At 29.0% G+C, this 20,225-nt stretch overlaps 1 protein-coding gene across 1 annotated transcript; it reads left to right on the top strand.

Moving 5' to 3' along the window:
* The first annotated feature begins 11,357 nt into the window (after positions 1 to 11,357).
* On the top strand, positions 11,358 to 14,372 carry LOC8285156 (COBRA-like protein 1). The gene is made up of 6 exons (XM_048377676.1): positions 11,358 to 12,060; positions 12,195 to 12,274; positions 12,374 to 12,827; positions 12,927 to 13,086; positions 13,355 to 13,614; positions 13,850 to 14,372. Exons 1-6 carry the CDS (start codon positions 11,967 to 11,969, stop codon positions 14,158 to 14,160), a joined length of 1,359 nt encoding a protein of 452 aa, XP_048233633.1. The 5' UTR covers positions 11,358 to 11,966; the 3' UTR covers positions 14,161 to 14,372.
* The last annotated feature ends 5,853 nt before the right edge of the window (positions 14,373 to 20,225 follow it).

The following is a 20,225-nucleotide window of genomic DNA, read 5'->3' as shown; positions in this document are numbered from 1 at the left end:
AAGAAATTTATTCCAGATCTGAAAAGAATCAGCAATTGAAGATAAGAGCCATGACATTAACAGTTGATCTTGTTGTTCCCATTCTTCATACTCAACAGAGACCTTTCCGACGTCAGCATCATGAGCAGTTTCATATTTCACAGGAATTTCATTAGAAAGCACAAAGCTTTGTAAACCATAAGTTTTGATAGTAGAAGTTACTTGTTGCTTTCAAATCAAGAAGTTCTTATTGTCAAGCTTCAACGACAAGGAATGAGTAAAATTAACTACTGTAAATCCTCGCACAGAAGAAGAAGAATGTGTTTCTTGAGATTATTTGCTTAATGAAAATTAGAAGAAGAAACCCTAAAAAGAGGGAAAAGAAGTGAATGAGAGAATCTTGTTTGTATTTATTAATCTCATGTTACTCCACAATACAATGGAATATTAATATAAATACTCCAACTATTCTTATAATGACACATTGTCCCTCTCTATCAAACTGTATACCAGCTCAATAACAAACACACTAACCATTCCTAACAGCACTAATCATATATCAATTTAATCTCCAACTGCACATATCTTTTCTTGAGCAACATTATCGGCCAGTAAACATCTTCACATTTATTATGGATGCATGCGTAGACTATCTGCATAACACAATACCTGTGGCTCCCCAAAATATATGTCAAAAATTCCAAAACCATGTATAAATGAAGAGAAATTAATTAATATCAAGTGGCATAAAACAAATCACATGCAAGGATAAGCTTTTCACTCTAACATATTAAAGCTTTGTTGTTTGCTTTCACATCATTAGGTCAAAATGGTAAGGACAACGTTCCTATCTCCCTTTATTCATCATTATTTTCTACAGTTTGTCCATTGCACAGGTGTGGTGGACCTCACTTAGGTGGGAGTGACTAATATGCATAGGGCCTATGATTTGTCTCATGATGATGCAAGAGATTGTGTTTATAATCCCACCCATGCATCTAAATACTGATGGATTACCTAAGATTACTCCATTCAGTCTGTTTGGTCTAATTAAAGAATAGGTCAAATGAATCTTTAAATAAAATGAAAATAAATAGAATTGTTTTTTTTTTTTTTTTTGGAACAATTGCATTATGGGAAGGGGAGAGATCGAGACCCATCCCGCCCTTGGCCACCGAGCTAAAATAACTTGGTCTATTTGGCTGTGTATAAAAATCACAGGAAAGTTATTTTATGATATTTTACATGTGTTGAGTACAATACTTCCTTTTTCATATAATGAAATATTAATATATTTTAAAACTCACATAAGGAAAATCATATAAAATATTATAATCCAAAATCCTTTTCATGACTGTTAGTGATCTGTGTCAGCTGCCAACTACCAGAGGTAATTACTAATAATTGATATATTTTTAATTAGCTCTTATAAAAGTTTTTTTTTTAAAAAAAAAATTCATCCGTCTAAAAATTTAAAAAATTGACCTCTCATATTAGTGGCGGACGTCATTTTTTCTTAAATGGCTTAATCTTTTGTTGATTAGAAAAATATTTTCTATTGACCAATCTCCTAGATGTACTAGGTAGAGAGATATTTTCACCAAAACAAGCAGAGCCTAAATGATTTGGCTAGACCATTCTCATTTTGTGTTATCTTTTCAATAATAGGAACAGACTCATTGTCAAGCTACTAAGCACATTAACTAGGAATAATATTCAATCAGAATCCAAGCATTAGTTAATAATTATGGACCCCCCAAAAAAATTAGGATATGGAATGCTAATGTATGTCAATGTAGTAGGTTTGCTGAAAAGAAAAGAAAGTGGTACCACTGGACGGCCCAACTCCCACAGTACCGCAAATTGGGACCTTGTTCCAATTCGCGGTGCTTTGGCGTTTCCGATCGGCATAGTACGGGTACCAGTACGTCCAAAATAGAGATCTATAATTTGCATGTATAAAATAATAATAACGAAAAAATAAAAGAGGCGTAGAAGATTAAGAGAAAAGAGAGGGAAAATGGTCAATTTTCCTTCTGAGTTTATATACAATAATTAAATAATACCAAATTTAAATTTTTTAACTAAATAGCTTTTTAAATTTATATTTAAAGGTTAAATATATTCAATTTAAATTTTGTAATAAAAAACCATCTGAACTTGTATTCAATGGTTAAATGCATTCAATTTAATTTTTTTTTAAAAATGAAATAATATTAGATTTTTAAATTTTAATTAAATTATAAAAATTAAAAATAATATTTATTTCCTTAGTGACCCCTCAAATTTTAAATTTTGCTAAACATGCTTTTATATAACGCATCATTAAATATTGTATCAGTAAATTAATAAAATATATATTATTTTTAATTTTTATAATTCAATTAAAACTTAAAAATTTAATGTTATTTCACTTTAAAAAAATTTAAATGAGTATATTTGACCTCCTACACAAGTTTAGAAGATTATTTGCTTAAAAAAATTAAGGTGTATTTGACCCTTGAATATAGATTCAGAGAGTTATTTACCGAAAAAATATGAATTTGATGTATTTGAACATTTGTCATAAGTTCAAGGGACAAATTAACCCTTATCTAAAAAGAGAAAGGCAATTAATTTATTACTTTAAAACATAAATACTCTATTGGGCTAAGTCAAATGTAGGGCTTTATTTATGGGCTTTAATAATAGAAATTTTTTTATAAATATTCTAAAAATACTAAAAATATCATTTTTGTTGTCAAAATTTTTTCTTTTAAAAGTATTGTAAATTGAATTGTTTTTTAAAAATACGGTGGTATATGTTAAGTATACCTTTTTATAAAATAATATATATTATTAGTAATTTGGTATATGTTCATAAAAATTTTATATTATTGAGTTGTTTAGTATATATTCGGTATATGTTTGATATCCACCGGATAATATTTGATATACATAACTAGTATCCAAAGCTCGTATATAAAACTATTTTTTACCATTTTATATATTTTAGTATATATTTCATATATATTAGGTATACATTTGATATATTCAGTACCACTCTACTTTAATTTAGGTATACATTACATATATGTCTAGTATCTTTTAATCAAGATTTAAAATCTTCAGCATATTTTCATTTCAAAAAATTTATTTTTATCCAGCAGCAATGTATATAGTACCGATGTTTTAATAAAAAAATTTAACTTGTTTATATATATGTTGCTTATATACAATATTATTATTTAGGCAAATTCTACAAGTGCACAGATCGCAACAAATAGTAAAGAGTGAATATGGGTATCTCCACGAGGAGATTGATACTATATACTAGCTCTAATTATATTTCCACAATCTAACAAAATCAAATAATTATATTTGAATAAATAATTAAGAGAAAAAGAAAACTTAAAACTAAAATAATTTCTTTCAAAAATTTAATAATTAAAAACTAGAATCCGGATTTGTTTTATTGGCTATTACTTGGATTACAAGATCTTTTCACAATTCAAATTATTAACTTTAGTTAAGGGTAAATTACTAAAATAACTTAGAGTCTCTTTCAAGCTTATATAAGAATATCAAAATCAATTACAACCTATTTTTATGGTCATGTCAATTAACTAGAGTTCATTAAGGCTTTTAGCAATTTATTACTTGTTTGGATCTTTATTTTCTTTCAATGAATTAATTTTTAGTCAATTTTATGAGTTGCTTTTACTTGATTTTGTATTTGATCTTAAGCCTGATTAAATACATGTATTTGGATAAATTAAAGACAATGAAAGTTGCATGTTTAGAGCACGCCTGTGTGATACTCGTGCGTCATGCTCTTCAAAACCCAGTGGTAGACAAGGCTTCTAGTATGGCCGTTTGTCAAGCCATGCTTCCTGATTCTTCTTCCAGTGTGCAACACGGGCACAAGCACGCCTATGTTTAGCCGTGACACAACTTTCCATGGTCGTTTAGGATTCCTTTTTAATCTTTCCTACAAAAAAAGAAAAAACTTATTAAAATCAAATACAAATCCCTAAATAGACCAAAAGTAAATGAAATACTAAAATAATAGTATAACTTAAATAAACTCCTAATTAAACTTAAATTCTTTCTAATTAATACTAATTATTTATTCAGAATTCATTAAAATTTAACTCAAAGACATGTGTAAAATTACACACAACAACTTACTATATTTACATTTTTATAAAAATATAATCAAAAGTTACAGTAAAAAGTATACGTTTTATAAATTTTTATATATATTTTATATATATTTGATATAGATTTGGTATATAACTGGCATATGATTTATTTTATACATATTTCAATTATGTTCTAAAAATAATATTTTAAAAAAAGATACATAAAAGGTATATTTTATCTATGTATTTATAAATATATAGTATATTTAATTATTTTGGTATCTAGTTTATATGTATTTCACATATTGTGGTATCTAGTTAGTATATATTTATATTTTTTTTGTATCTAGTTGGTATATATTTAGTATATTTGTAGTATATTTATTTCTGTGTTATTCTATTTTTATGAACTTAATTTATTGTATTTATTTTATATTATTTTGATGTTTATTATAATATAATATAATTAATAAATTTTATTAGATTGCATTTAATATAAACAAATAAAATTATATTTTTAACTAGTATCTGAAATATTTAATTTCTTTTTAATCTTTTTCTAGTTATTTAATTTGAAAAATATAGATGTCATTATTTGCATAATTATTTTAACATAATGGCTTTATAATTTTTATATCTAAATTACACAAACAAATTTAATTATTTATTTTTTGAAGCATATAAACTTTTATAATGGAAATCTTTAAATGAAAACATACATATTATTAAAACTAATTGAAAACATACTCACAAATCAAGAATTAAAATAAAAAATTTCACAATTCAAGAATTAAAATAAAACCTTTCACAATTTAAGAATTCAATAAATCTTACATATAAACTAGCAATTGTTTGGAAAATCTTTTGAAAAAAAATATATAAGGATTAGATAGCTATAACGTAGTCCTATTAAAACCTAAAATAGTGCAGTATATATATACAGAATATATGTACACTATTTATGTCTTTAATTTTTTTCTCAAATTATTCGGACAATTTATCGAACACTTTATTTGTATGTTTAATAACGAATTTAAAAAAGACAATATCTTTCAATTCATTAATACCAGAACATCACATTAGTCTTAAAGTAGCATTGTATGATATTACATTCTTCGACTTGTTAAGATTCTTTTAATCTTTTTTTAGACTTTTTTTTAGTTATTATAATTACTAAAATCTACTTCATTATAGTTAATATGGTGGCAAAATGAGAAATTGCAATTGGCTAAATTTATTTCTAAAATTAATACCTAAATAAAAAGGAAACGAAAAAAGAGAAAAAAATTAAAGTTTGAAGGAGACAAAAGCCTCACGACAAAATGAAATCTTGTTTTCATAAATTATTGTTTTGGTTCTTTATCTTTTTCTTATTTTCATAACACTCCAAAACTAATTTGAATGCTCTCAAATAAGTCTAAAACTTAATATTAAAGTATTAATTTGTAATTATTGAAAAAGTGAAAAGATCAAATTACTCCTCATAAAATTTCATTACCAAATGCCCTTACTAATGTAACTAATTATAAATATATGTAAAATAGTATTTTTCATAAAAATTTCTATTTTAAAATACTCCACTTAATCCTTTTAATATCTGATGTAATAATGTAATTCCAATACTTGATTAATATTAATTGATTAAATTCAATGAAATTAGTTAGCCAATTTCTTGTGATTTAATACTAAAAACGCTCAGAATACATCCTTAGTTGTACCATAATTATGAGTCTTTTACTACTAAAATAATAAATTATGTATAAATCACTTAAATTAAATTATATAAATAAATTTTATTTAATTAGAATATTATCATTTTGTTATAATTATTACTACTACTATTATTAACGTGCGAGTATTACAAATCAGTCAGTCCAATTAACTAAGCAAAACCGACTTTGCCTAATTTTTTTCTATTACAACGACTGATTCTATACTCTGGCCAAGTGCCAAATTAGGCATTACCTTAAGAATTTCGATCTATGATGCTATGGGTTAACAAAATTTTGAAAAAAAAAAACAAAAACAAAAACAAAAAGCAAGCCGAACCAATTCCTGTTCGGTTCTATTATTTTTTTGTAAATTCGTTTTATTCAGTTTAGGTTTATTAAAAACTAAAATTATATTCATTTGGATCGGTTTTATATTAAAAATATAAATTAACTGAAATAATTAATTTTTAATTATTTACTAATTTTTATTTTTACTTTTAATATGAAATTTAATTTTTAAAATGATTTTAGGTTCGTTTTGGTTTGTTCGATTTAGTTCTTATAATTTGCATCCTATTTTATTTGGTTCAGTTCATATTCACGTATAATTCAGTTCAGTTATTTCAATTTATTTTAAATTCAGTCATGTTCGATTTATTTTTAAAATTAATTTAATTTATTTGAAAAATATGGTTTAGCTCGATTTTAAACTGAATTGATCAAATGCTTACCTCTATATAATGACATGGTAAATGATAGGTTTAAGATATTTTATTTTTAAATGAGCAACGTCAACATTTTTGTCCAGCATTATTAATGAAATTTATCTTTTGTCTTAAAGAATAAATGTAGTTAGAAATTAATAAATTTAAACTCGTGATAAGATTGTTTAAGTCTATGTTTGGTAAAAAAGATATTTACGAATAAATTGAATGATAAAAAACTATATATATATATATATATTTTGGCAATAATCCATTTAACGAATATGTTCACTTTTTCTTTTATATATATAAATGAAATAACAAATTTAATAAACTTATACTGATATTTTTTTAAATCAAATAAATAATTTTTAACCCATTTAAATTAATAATTATAATATTTTCAACATGTTATTTTTTTGCATTAATCTTTAAAAAAAAAGCTTATGACTTTCTATTTACATGGTTCATTGCATCATTAGTCATAATAATATAAATAGTTTTAAAGATTAAAAAAAATATATTTTTAATAAGCCGATAAATTATAATAAAATAAGTACAAAATTACAAATTATGGACCCGTTTAGATTGAGTCCGTAAACTATATAAAAGGTTTCTAAGTTGTACAAAAATTTCTAAGATTTCTAAGTCATATTTGTTTACATATGTAAAAAAATGACTTCTTTATAAAAATATCTATTTTTACAACAATAACATTTTTACCTCAAGAAAACCATCTTACAAAAATCCTTTTTTAGCTTAAAATATCTATAAAAATACACTTCTCTCTTCTTTTTGGGATAATAATATAAATGGTCACCGAACTTTACGTTTAGTTTCATTTTGGTCACAAAATTTTAATTTATTTCATTTCAATTATTCAATTCTAATTTTGGTTGCAATTTAGTCACCTTGCTAATAAGAAATTGACATATCATGTTATTTTTTCTTAATTACACTTTTTTTATTAATTGTTTTTACCATGTGTCAATTTTTTGTTTGTAAAATGACTAAATAGAAATAAAATTAAAATTAGATAACTTTATAACAAAATAAATTAAAATTTTATAACTAAAATAAAACTAAATGTAAAATTTAATAAACATTTATATTATTATTCCATTCTTTTTCAATATCAAGATAGTGTCTTTGTGATGGACACCTTTCTTACAAAGTTCTTTACATACAATAGCAATATAACTATAGAATGAGACATGATTGTGGATATTTATTTTTGAATTTTATAAATAATTGCTTTGTTTTTACTATAACACCTATGTTTCTATGTGAATCTAATTTCTTTTTTTATTTTTGTCAGAAATATATATTTTATATCAACTAATTAATTAATATTAATGATTTTTTCTCAAAAAATTATTATGATATTTTTTAAAAATTTTATCCTCTCCAAGTTAAAATTTAAAACTTGTCCCGTTCATTTTATATTATATAGTTGAATTATTTAAAGCTTGTGTTGGACATTTCTTGAGCTAAAGTGACACTAAATACCAACTTGCTTATATATTTGTTCTTTTTAGACTTCTAAATGCTCCACTTTGCTGCTTGATTTTTTTGGGTATAGCTTAATTTTAAAAATCTTACAAAATTATAAATTTGAGAATTTTGCAAAATCAACGAGATCTATACCTCTAAAAATCCAAGCTCACAAAAAACCTCTTTCAGGCTTTTTTTTTTTTTTTTGCAAAATAGATGTTTCTTCTTATTTATATATATATTTTCTTTTTGTTTTAGAGTTTTTATGTTTTTTATAAGAAAAAATTCACTTAATTATTCATATATTACTTTTATTTACAACATGCATCGTTTTATTGCAGAAAAATCAATTTTTCCTTGGTATTCTTTTTAAAAGTATTCTTCTTAAAAGTATTTTTCAAGAAAATAGTCTTTTGTATTTTTATACTTTTAATTTATTTTTAAAAATTTAAATTTTTTACTCTATATTAACAATGTAATTATATATTTTTTTCAAATACCTTATATTTTTAATTAACCGAAAGATACATTTAATATCTTGAAGCTCTAAAACTGTCATGGTGATATGCTTTAACTACTATTTGCTTTGGAATACTTCAAATAACTAACTTATTTATTGAATTACAATTTTAAATAATTATTTTTCTGAATTAAAATATTAAATTGTGAAGCAATGGTGACACTTATTTTTAGATTCTTGAAAAGCATGAAAGCTTTGCAGTGACCAATTATTTCTTTTTCCTTTATCACCATTTTATTATTTATTAGATTTTAATTTATAAATTATTTTACACTCATTTACCTTCATAATTTAAATTAAATAAAAATTATATTTATCATAAATTGTTAAGATTCTCATATTTTTCTAAGGATAAATTTTAATATATTTCAAAATAATCAATATCTTAAAATATAAAATATAAAACTAATATCTTGGTATATTTTCTACTACTTTTTGTTGACAACCTTTTTTCAATTAGTTATAAAATTAACTGTATTATTTTATAATTTATATAGGCACTGTTTTTACTTTTTGATATTAATAGCATGAAAATGTATGCAGGTTTAGTTGCAGACTTTAATATCTTTTTATATTTTTAATTACTTTTCATATTAATAAAATAAATAAAAAATAACTATAATCAAACATAAAATAAGGTAAATTTAAATACTGAGAAAATAATTTTTCAATGAAATTTTAATATTTTGGATTTTCTTCAACACGTAAATAACAATTAAAGGAATTAAAAAATATTTTTTTCAATAAAAAATTAATTTATAATGTTTTAGATCGTCTTCAATAGGTAAATAATAGTTCAAGAAAAAATTAACTAAACATTAACTAAATATCAATGAAATCATTCAATTACAAAAAAATCACAAATTAATATAAAATAATTATTGCGAGATCATAAATATAGCCCAAAAATTATAAGACTTTATATATATATATATATATATATAGAGAGAGAGAGAGAGAGAGATAGACCAAAATAATTTTTTGTACATAAAACTTAGAAAACTTGAACTTCTTATAGAGAGCAAAATCGTACAAATTAAAATAACAAAAAGAACTCAAATGAGAAATCAGCGAAAAAAGAAGTTGAGATCCAAAATAAAAAAAATATATATAAAACTCAATGGAAGAAATTAAAAACAATTCTGCATAGATCGAAAAATCAACACAACATCAAAACCTAACATAAACCATACCTATTCAAGTTATTACGGAATAGTAGGCTGCATTGACAAGTTGACCAGTATTTTTTTTTTTATAGAGAAAGAGAAATTAATCTAAAAAATACGTTAAATATTTTAGTAATTTAATATTTTTAGAACGTGTTAAATGTTTGAGACATGTTCAAACATACTAATTTATTATTCATTAATTATAGTTAAATTGTTATATTTCTCTTAAACTATTTTATTTTAATGTATTACATTTATTTTTAAAGAATAATTTTAAGCACTTAATATAAAATTTTTAATATTAATAAAAATAGAATATATAATTTTGTATTATTAAAGAATCATTTTAAATGTAGTTAGTAGTAAATTATGATAATTAATTTGTGTAATTAGTTTATTTGGATTATTCATCCGAAGCTAGTATTATGATAATATAATATAATACTAATATATATTTAAAATATTAAATATATATATTACCTATATAATATACAAATATATTTATTAAATAAGATAATAATTAATATTAAAAAAAACTTAATGAGTTTGAACTGAGCTTAAAGTTTTTATTATATAACTACTTATCTTGAATTTAGCTTGTTTAACATAATAATAAATTATTTATAAATTTATTTCTAGCTACTTGCGAGCTCAATAATTCTAAAATGAGTTGAGCTCGAGTTTGAATATAATAGCTTGACCTTTTACTAAATTAAATAGAATTGAACTCAAACTTGTTAAAATTTAGCTTGACTTAATTCGATTGCAACTCTTACCATACCCATTAACAAAATTATTCAATTATAATAAAAATTTAAAAGTAAAAAAATAAAAAGATGAACAAAAGAATTAAAATAAACAATAAAATAAAAATATATTTAGCAGCCATTAATTAATTAAAAGCAATTATTAATCAATCAATATAATTAATTAATTAGGTGTTACATGTAGGTTTAATAGAATTCATGCGAAGGAACAAGCATCCATTCTATTATATATGAGATAATAGAAAATGACAAATTTCAACCCATACATTAAATATGGGTCCAATATCTTCAGCAGCACTTATATTATCCAACTACTGTATAGTAAGAGAAAGAAAGAACTATAAAAAGAATTGGCTCAACATAACAAATGAACTAAAAGAAAAAATAAACATAAAAAAGTAAAGGGAAAAGGTCTAAATGTAATAATAATTAAAAAAAAAAAAAAACAGGGATCCATTCAACTTGAAAACTCATTATAGCAGGTTAGAGATGACCTTGGATTTATCCACTGTAGCAGGTTAGAGGTGACTTTGAGTTACCCACTATAGCAGGTTACTTGTACAGGTGCAAAATACACCGGATCTATGCTAGAAGGTCTCAAATGATGCTGATACAATATAAATAAGGTATATAGCCTCATGTCTAGAAGCTTATTACAGTCACACTTAGGATTGCAGTTGGGAAAAAACAGAAAAGAAACGTTTTGAAATTTTGATTAAAGTGTATAAAAAATAGATTTAACAAAATGCAGTGTATAAAAAGTTAAAATTTTAAATTCATTTAAATCTCAGCAATTAATTAATTTCTTAACCTCATTTTAGTTAGATTTGGTTTGGGACTTGATAATGAGCAGATTTGACTTTGAGGACAAATCTCATCTTCAGTATTATAACATTTTGATTAATGTGGAGTGGAGTTTAGCATGAGCCTCAACCGACCCGAATAATTGTTTCGGGGAAGGAAATGGATGTCAAACCTATCACCTTATTGCAATTCCCTGTAACTTCACTAATTAAAGTAACAACAAATGACACACTTCTTTGGTACAGAAATGTAAAATTCACTATTAGCATCACTTTCTTTTGGCATGAGTTTTTGATTCAGGGATATTAATATTTGCCGTCCTTTTAATCAAATTACAAGCCGAACTTAGCGAGAGGGGTTCTTATTATTATATAACGACAATCGGCATCATTCAAAAGTTTCTGGCTTTATGCTATACTAATTTTTTCTTACAGAGGGAAGAATCTTGTTGAAGTATTTGGCCTACGGAATGAACTTAGTCAGCTTGTTCTGAATAGTAATATATGCAACATCCAGTTGATACTCCCAATGGTTCCTGTTTGTTGCTAACCATGTTAATTGTTGTAAATTATTTTGAATCTGATACTCTAGATAGTACCAGGGAATTTTCTTCTAGATAGTAGTGTTGCTAATTATCCTAATCATTCTTGTCTCATTCGACTATAATATAACCTTAATCCAATCTCAGAATCCATGGTCGTCAGACAAAAAATGGAGTTAGTTAGGTCTTCTGTACAGTCTTTTGCACTGATATTAATTTCATTGGTTTCTTGCTGCACTATTTCAGGCACTCGACCTTTTTCGTTCCTTTGATTTCTTTTTCCTCTTTTTTCTTGTTTTCCTTTCTGGGTTTTTCATTTCAGGAAATTATTACCAATTATTGATGAATAATATGCACTTTTTTTTGGTTATGATTTGCAGACTGCTATGATCCTTTGGATCCTAACGGGAATATTGCAGTTACCTTTGACATTCATGAGTGGACGACTGACGGATATGTGGTTAATATATGCTACTAATCTTTCCCAGCAATTTTGTGTTCAATAAAACGAAATAATTACACCAGGAAAATTCCTGAAACATTAAATTTTTTTTTGCAGGCGAGAGTAACTATCCAAAATTACTATCAGTACCGCCACATTGACAAACCAGGTTGGAGTTTAGGGTGGGAATGGACTAATAAAGAGGTCATCTGGTCGATGTCCGGCGCATTCGCCATCCTGCAGGGCGACTGTACATCCTTCAAGTTCGAAAAACCACACTCTTGCCAGCCAAATCCTGTCATTGCTGATCTCCTGCCAGAGACCTTGCCTGCTAGCAGGTCAGAAGACTGTTGTCGCGGCGGCGTTCTTGCTGCCTGGGCTATCGATCCTTCCAATTCTTTCTCTTCTTTCGAAATGAAAGTTGGAAACTTGAATATAAATTCTACTGTCTCTCCGCCTGCCAATCTCACATTATTGGCACCAGGTCCTGGTTACACTTGTATCCCAGTTCTGGAGACTGAACCCACACAGTCATCAGAAATTGGGGGTAGAAGAAAAGTTCAGGTTTACAGTAAGCATACTTCATTTCAAAAAAGAAGCTACTCAATTGCTAAATCTTTCTATAATAACAAACTTAATTTGAACCTAATGTATATTCATCAATTTTCAGGAACATGGAAATCAAAATGCACTTACTCTAGTTTTTTGGCTAATAAAAAGCCAGTTTGCTGTGTTTCCCTCTCCACATTCTATAATCCTACGGTCACAACATGCCCTGAGTGTAGCTGCGGGTGCAGAGAGACAGGCCAAAATTCAGTTCCATGCATAAGGTGTGTATGTGTAATTGACTTCATCTTTAAGTAATGTAAATTTACGGAGCTTGAGGTAACATTACTTTTGGCAATTTTAGCTGGATTTATACAATTAGCTGCAATTTTATTCAACCAGTAAAGATTGAGCTTAACAAGTATACTCAGTTATTCTAATTGTGTATTATTACATCAATTATAAGAAAGATGCAAAGCATATTCTAGTTACATGTTTAATAAATTTGGCAACTATTGTGGCAACTCATCTTCTTTCACTCTGAAATATCAGGGAAGATTCCTCCTCATCGCTATCTGACATAATTGGTCTAGACATTGTGAAATGCACGGATCATATGTGCCCAGTTAGAGTTCACTGGCATGTTAAGAACATTTATCTGACTCATTGGAGGGTGAAACTCACAATATCTAACTACAATTATAAGAGAAACTACTCAAACTGGAATGTATTAGTACAGCATCCTGGTTTCAGCCAAAAAATAAATACATACAGCTTCAACTGTACACTGCTCCCCACTTTTGGCTTCACAGGTACTTGTTATCAATTATATTTTCAACTAACATTGATTAATATGGGAAATGGTGAGATCTGGTGTCAAAGTGATTTATATGTTTGTATTGGTCATTGTATATACTTAACATTAGTCACTAGAGTAGTAATCTAGTGGCCGAATATTTGCAGAAGATCGCAAATTCGAATCGCCCTCTTCTCCTTAATATTTAATTAACAACTTGAATTATTTATTGGTATATGTAATTTATGCAGATAAAGTTGCCCTCTTCTGGGGTTTACAGCATTACAACAATGAATTGTTACAATCTGATGAGAAACAACTTGGATCAGTAAAAACGGAGATACTTCTGGAGAAGGACTTAAGCACTTTCACATTAAGCAACGGATGGGCGTTACCACGAAGAATATATTTTGGCGGCGAAGAATGCGAAATGCCTCTTCCAGACACTTTCCCTGTGCTACCAAATGGCAGCTCAAGCAGAAAACTCCCTCATTGCCTTTTCCTTCTCCTTATAATCTGTTGGACTTCAAAAATTACTAGCAACTTGGGGTTTGATATATAAACTAGTGAACATGCCTCCAGTCCAATGCTTGACTTTTCAAGCATTCAGTCCTTGAGTTTGGTTGATTTTGGGTGCCGAGGTTTGAAGTTGTACATGTCTGCATAATTTTGCTTGTGAATACTGATTTGTCCTTTTTGTTGTTATTGTCCATTCATAGAGACAAATGGCCATTGATTATAATGTGTTTGGATGAAAAGATTTTGATATAATGAATACTTGTTGGAAAATTGAAATAACAGAGCAAAATAAACTGATATTGCAGCAGAGAAGATAACTACGTATTGCAAGAAATAGCTAAGTAATCATTTATTCCACAAAGGGAGATATCTTTATATAAGCTTACAACCAAACTAATAAGCTAAAAAGACTCAACTGACGTGAGATTTTATTGGCACTAAATCACCTAACTAACACATCAGAAATATGAGGAATAACAATCTGAAAATGACAGCAGCACTAAAGAGCAAGTCCAATATTAGACTTTGGTAACTTTGAATCAACCTTCAACACTCCCCCTTGATTCAAAGGTGCACACACCAAGCTTTGACCTGAAATAAACATGCTTGTGACACGGAAAACCTTTGGTGAATGTATCTGCCAACTGTTCATCAATGTTGCAGAACTTCAAGACAATCTCATCTTTTGCAACAAAGTCATGAATGAAATGAAATGGGGTGTTAATGTGCTTGGTTCTTTCATGGAAAGTAGGATTTTTTGTCATTGCAATCGTGGCCTTGTTATCACAAAAAAATTGTAGTTTCCTCTTGTTGCATTTGATGAAAATTAGCAAGTAATCTTCTTAGCCATACTGCTTGACATGCTGAAGAAGCAGCAATGTATTCTGCAATGTATCAAGTGATTGATATAAATAAGCTGTTGCTTGCTTTTATGAACTCCATGTGACAGCTCCTGACCCGAGATTAAATATATTTCCTGAGGTGCTCCTTCTATCATCCAAGGAACTCACCCAATCGCTATCAGTAAAGCCAACTAACTTCAAGTCTGAAACTCGAGTGTACCAAATTCCAAATTCCAAAGTTCTAGCTATATACCGTAAAATTCTTTTTGCAGCTCAATAGTTCATAAATCTTGAAACCATACCAACAGAGAATAAAATATCTGGTCGAGTATGATCCAAATAAATCAATCCTCCAACTGAACTTCTGAAACTTCTTGCATCAGTTTCTTCAGTACCATCCTCTAATTGCGATTTTTCATTCATATTCATGGGAGTAGCTGCAAACTTGCAATTCAGCATGTTAAACCTTTTGAAGTTCTGCTGCATATTTTCTTTGTGAAATAAACACCCCATCTTCTCTTTGTTTCAGCTCAAGGCCAAGAAAATAATGCAACAAACCCAAATCTGACATTTCAAAGCTTGCCAACGTAATGCATTTAAGTTCATCTACAAGAGAGTGGGATGAACCCATATAGATTATATCATCAACATAGAGGCAAACTGTAAGAAACTCATTGTTACCTCTTTTCTTCAAGTAAAGCGTAGGCTCATTCTGCCTTTTTCAAACCCATTTGCAGGAAGTATGAGTCTATCTTGCTGTATCATGTTCACGGAGCCTGCTTTAACCCGTAGAGTGCCTTTGGTAGCCTATACACCTTCTCTTCTTTGCCTTCAACAATGAATCCTTCCGGTTGAGTAACATACACCTCCTCTTGCAACTCCTCTTGCAACTCGCCATTTAGAAATGCTGACTCAACATCAAATTGATACACAGGCCATTGCAATTGTGCAGCTAAAGCCAAAATAATTCGAATCATTTTAAATCGAGCAACAAGAGGAAAAGTTTCTTCAAAATCGATACCTTGTTGTTGTGAGTATCCTTTTGCCACCAATCGAGCTTTGTGTTTTTGTATTCTCCCATCTGCATGGTACTTTGTTTTGAACACCCACTTCAAGCCAATCACATTCTTACCGTCAGGAAGATCCACCAGCTACTAAGTTTCATTCTTTTGGATGGCCATAAGTTTTCTTTCATTGCATTTGTCCACTCCTCCTTTTTCTATTGCTTCTTTGTAAGTTGTGGGATTTTTAATAATTAAAGCAAATGCACAAGTTTCATAGATCTTCTCAAGGATCTGAATTTTCTTGGAGGTGTTTAATTAGAGGACTCATTTGAGGAAGGTTAACTGCTGCTACTTGGAGTATTTGGAGTTGAACTTGTGGAGCTGTTACTGTTTGATGTTGAGGGAGACGAATTCAGTGAACTTGCCAGTGTAGGATCTAAAACTTCATTTGTTAAAGCTTCAAGTTGAATTTCTTTGTTGTTGCTACTCCAATTCCACTTTGCCTCTTCATCAAACACTACATTTCTGCTAATAATCACCTTGCCACTAAGAGGATTATATAGCCGATATGCTTTGGATTGAGAATAATAACCAAATACATTTTTCAGATTTCTCATCTAGTTTTTTATGCTTTTGCGAGTTTATCAAAGCATAGGCAATACAAAAAACCGTGCGTAAGTGGCTTATTGTAGGTTTTGTACCTTTTCAAGCTTCAAATGGTGTTTGATTCTGTCGACGTGAGCTATCCAAGAATCTCGTAAATCTCATAAATCCCAATAGTTTAGGGGATAATTGATGTGTATTATTAGGAGTTAATTGAAATGTATATTTAGAAAGTAGATAATAGATTGATTATAGACTCCTCAGAATTAGAAAGAAAATTCTCTCTTGTACTTTATATATAGGCTTGTATTTTTCTACAGAAATTCTATATCTTTCTTACTCTATATGGTATCATAACAGTAGTATTGAAAACTAAACAAACATCGTATCCTGCAACTATGACGGAAACCACCCAGAGATTTGAACCCACTTTGAAATCTGAAAAAAATCCCTTTGTTCCAAATGAACCTCGAGTTATTATTCAAACTTTGCATGATAATACCTCGTTTCCCAGTGGAATCATACTTGATGACACGAACTATCGACTATGTTCGCAACTTATGGAGATGCATATTGGAGATCGAAATAAATATGGTTTTCTCACAAGGGCAAAACCAAAAACCCCCTGCCGGAGACAACTAATTGGAGACTTGGCTTATTGACAACAATCGTGTCAAGAGTTGGCTTATTGACTCAATGAGTATTGATGCAACGATTTATTCGTCTTCAAATGGCTAAAGAGATATGGGAAGCTGTTTCAAACACGTTTTATGATGGATCAAATGAAACACAATTATTTGAATTAAATCATCATTCATTCAACATTCACTAAAATGGTCGGCCTTTATCTGGGTTAGTTAGCCCAGCTGGTACCAATCATTGGCACTATATATCAATTTGATACCAAGACTTTAATTTGAATCGATTTGATAATAAACGTACATAAAAATATTTCAATTTAGTACCAACGGTCAAATTCAGGCAAATCTTGACATAGAATCTTTGAGTAGGAATTTTCCGTGTGGGTGTGCCACGTCAATTAATGATGTTGAGCGGGCAAAATCCCCAATTCCCCTAATTTCCCCCAATTTTCCCTAATTAATCCCTAATTCTTTAATCTCTAATTCTATTTCCCTCTCCCCTCTCCTCTCCTATTCCCCTCTCTTCTTCCCCGCTCCCCTCTCTTTTTCCTCGTAACTCCTGTTACCCCCACTGTCACAGCATTCTCACATTCGAAAATCTCTCCTTCTTTCTTAGTTCGTTGTCGATTGTTTCACATTGCAGAGTGCGTTTTACATTGATCGCATCGCACAATATCTCTTGAATGGAGGTGAAGGGAAGAAAGCGAAAGGCAGCCCGTGTACTGTAAGTCATATAACTTGCATTTTGTAACTTGTGCTCTGTATGTAATGGTAACTTCAATTAAAATAATGGTAACTTGCATTTTGTTCTTGTGCTCTGTATGTTGCATGTTGATGGTTGTGCTTGGTTTTTGGTAACTTGCAAAGGATGATCTTCTGTTATGTGTTTTGAAACCCTTTTCCTTATTGATTTTCATTGTATTGAGTGACTGTAATATAGAGAATGGCATTGATTTATTTTATCCATTTTACCATATGCAGTGCCTCATACAGAGTACTTCAGTATAAAATGGCATTGTTTTGGGGTAGATGGTAGGGGTAGGCCAGAAATTAGAGATGTTGGGAGCATAGATTTTTATTCTGCTGATATGATGTCAAGATTAGAGATAGATGCAATGGCCAGAGAATTGGGTCTGGTACCTACATCATTTTCTATGTTTTGGAAGCATCCAAAGAAAAGTGACACAGATGGTTTGAGAAATTTAGATAATGACAGTGATAGTATTGAGATGTCTTTAAGTGTTAATGAGTCAAGAGTGATTCATGTTTATGGTAGGGATAAGGTAAATATGCAACAAGATAATTTAGAACCAACTGAGAATGTTGTGCATGCTGATAATATCTTTTTAGTATTTATGTGAACTATTATATGTTGGAGTTGTTAATTGTGGTTTCTTATTTTTTATGCTTAATTAGGGTTTAATTCCTGCAATTGAAGAGATGTTTCCCAATGCAGTATACGGATTTTGTGTTAGACATGTCCACAATAATTTCAAGAAAAATTTTAATACATTAGGACTAAAAGAGTTAGTTTGGGGGGCTGCTAGGGCTAGTTATATGCAAATGTTCCAGAAAATCATGGATAAAATTGCAAAAATTTCTACAGGAGGACATAACTACATGAACAATATACCCTCCATTGGTCTAGGTCACATTTTAGGACAACCCCTAAATGTGACATGTTATTAAACAATCTTTGTGAATGTTTTAATAGCTTCATTCTAGAGTCAAGGACTAAGGAAGTTATAACAATGAATGAGATCATTAGGACAAAGTTAATGGAAAAAATTCCCAAAAAGAGAGATGCTATGAAAAGAAATGACAATCAATATTGTCCTAAGATTATAGCTAAGTTAGAGAAATCTAAAGAATTTTGCTGGATGTTCAGAACTGAGTGGTCGGGGGGGGATAGGTTTCAGGTGGTTGGTCCTGAGGGGCAATTTGTGGTTGACATTAAGGACAGAACATGTACTTGTAGGAGGTTTGATTTAACTGGCATACCATGCTGCCATGCAGTGTGTGCAATCTGGTATAAGCATGATAATCCTGAGAATTATCTAGATGATTATTACAAGGTTAGTACTTATTTAAAAACATACAGCCACTTGCTAAACCCTACTACTAGCTATGAATTTTGGCCAAGAGCCATAGAACCGCCTGTGCTACCTCCTGCTCCAGTTCAACCAAAACAGAGAGGCAGATGTGTTACAAAGAGGAGATTAGAAGAAGATGAGATGACAGCTCTACTACAAAAGGGCAAAATAAGCAAAAAAGGCTCAGTGATGACTTGCACCATTTGTGGAGCTAAATGCCACAATAAAAGATACCATGGTCATGGTAAATCTAGATCAAAACAGCCTAGGATGAAAAAATTACAAGAGTAATTTCAATTCAAACTTTTGTATATTAAGTTTCTTTAAAACATAATGATCACTATTATTTTTATGTTTTACTAGGTATAAAGAAAAGCAAACCAGATAGACAGTAGCTGCAACCAAGAAGTTCATCATGATGAGATTGATCAACTCCATAATGATTAACTCCCTAATAACCCTACTGACCAACTCCTCAATGCCCAATACTTAGAAAATGATCCAATTGGGACTGCACAGGTAATAAGTTCATTTACTTAACTAAATGTATTTGTAATAACCTAATGTACATTTACTTTAACTTATACAGGTGCAAAATGTAACTCTTTCACTGTCAAGCCAAACTGAGTTTGACATACCTGGTCATCTAGTAGATCTAGATGATTTTAATCTTCATTGGACAAGTTTGTCCCAAACTGTTGCAGGAACACAAAGACCTCATCAAAATACAAGAAGCATCAATGAGTTGCTAAGTGATATTCCAACTCAATCAAGTGGACTGAATGAAGACTCCCAACTGAGTAATATCAACACAGTTAAGAAGAAGGGCAAAGGCAAGACAGTGAAGAACAAGGGCACAAGCCATTTCTGCCTCCTAGATCTGCATCTCTTTCAACAGCATCAAAGAAAGCTTCTGGATCTAATC

This window comes from Ricinus communis, chromosome 8 (genome assembly GCF_019578655.1).
Source record: "Ricinus communis isolate WT05 ecotype wild-type chromosome 8, ASM1957865v1, whole genome shotgun sequence".
Classification (NCBI taxonomy): Eukaryota; Viridiplantae; Streptophyta; class Magnoliopsida; order Malpighiales; family Euphorbiaceae; genus Ricinus; species Ricinus communis.
This window is presented reverse-complemented; position numbering and strand designations above follow the sequence as displayed.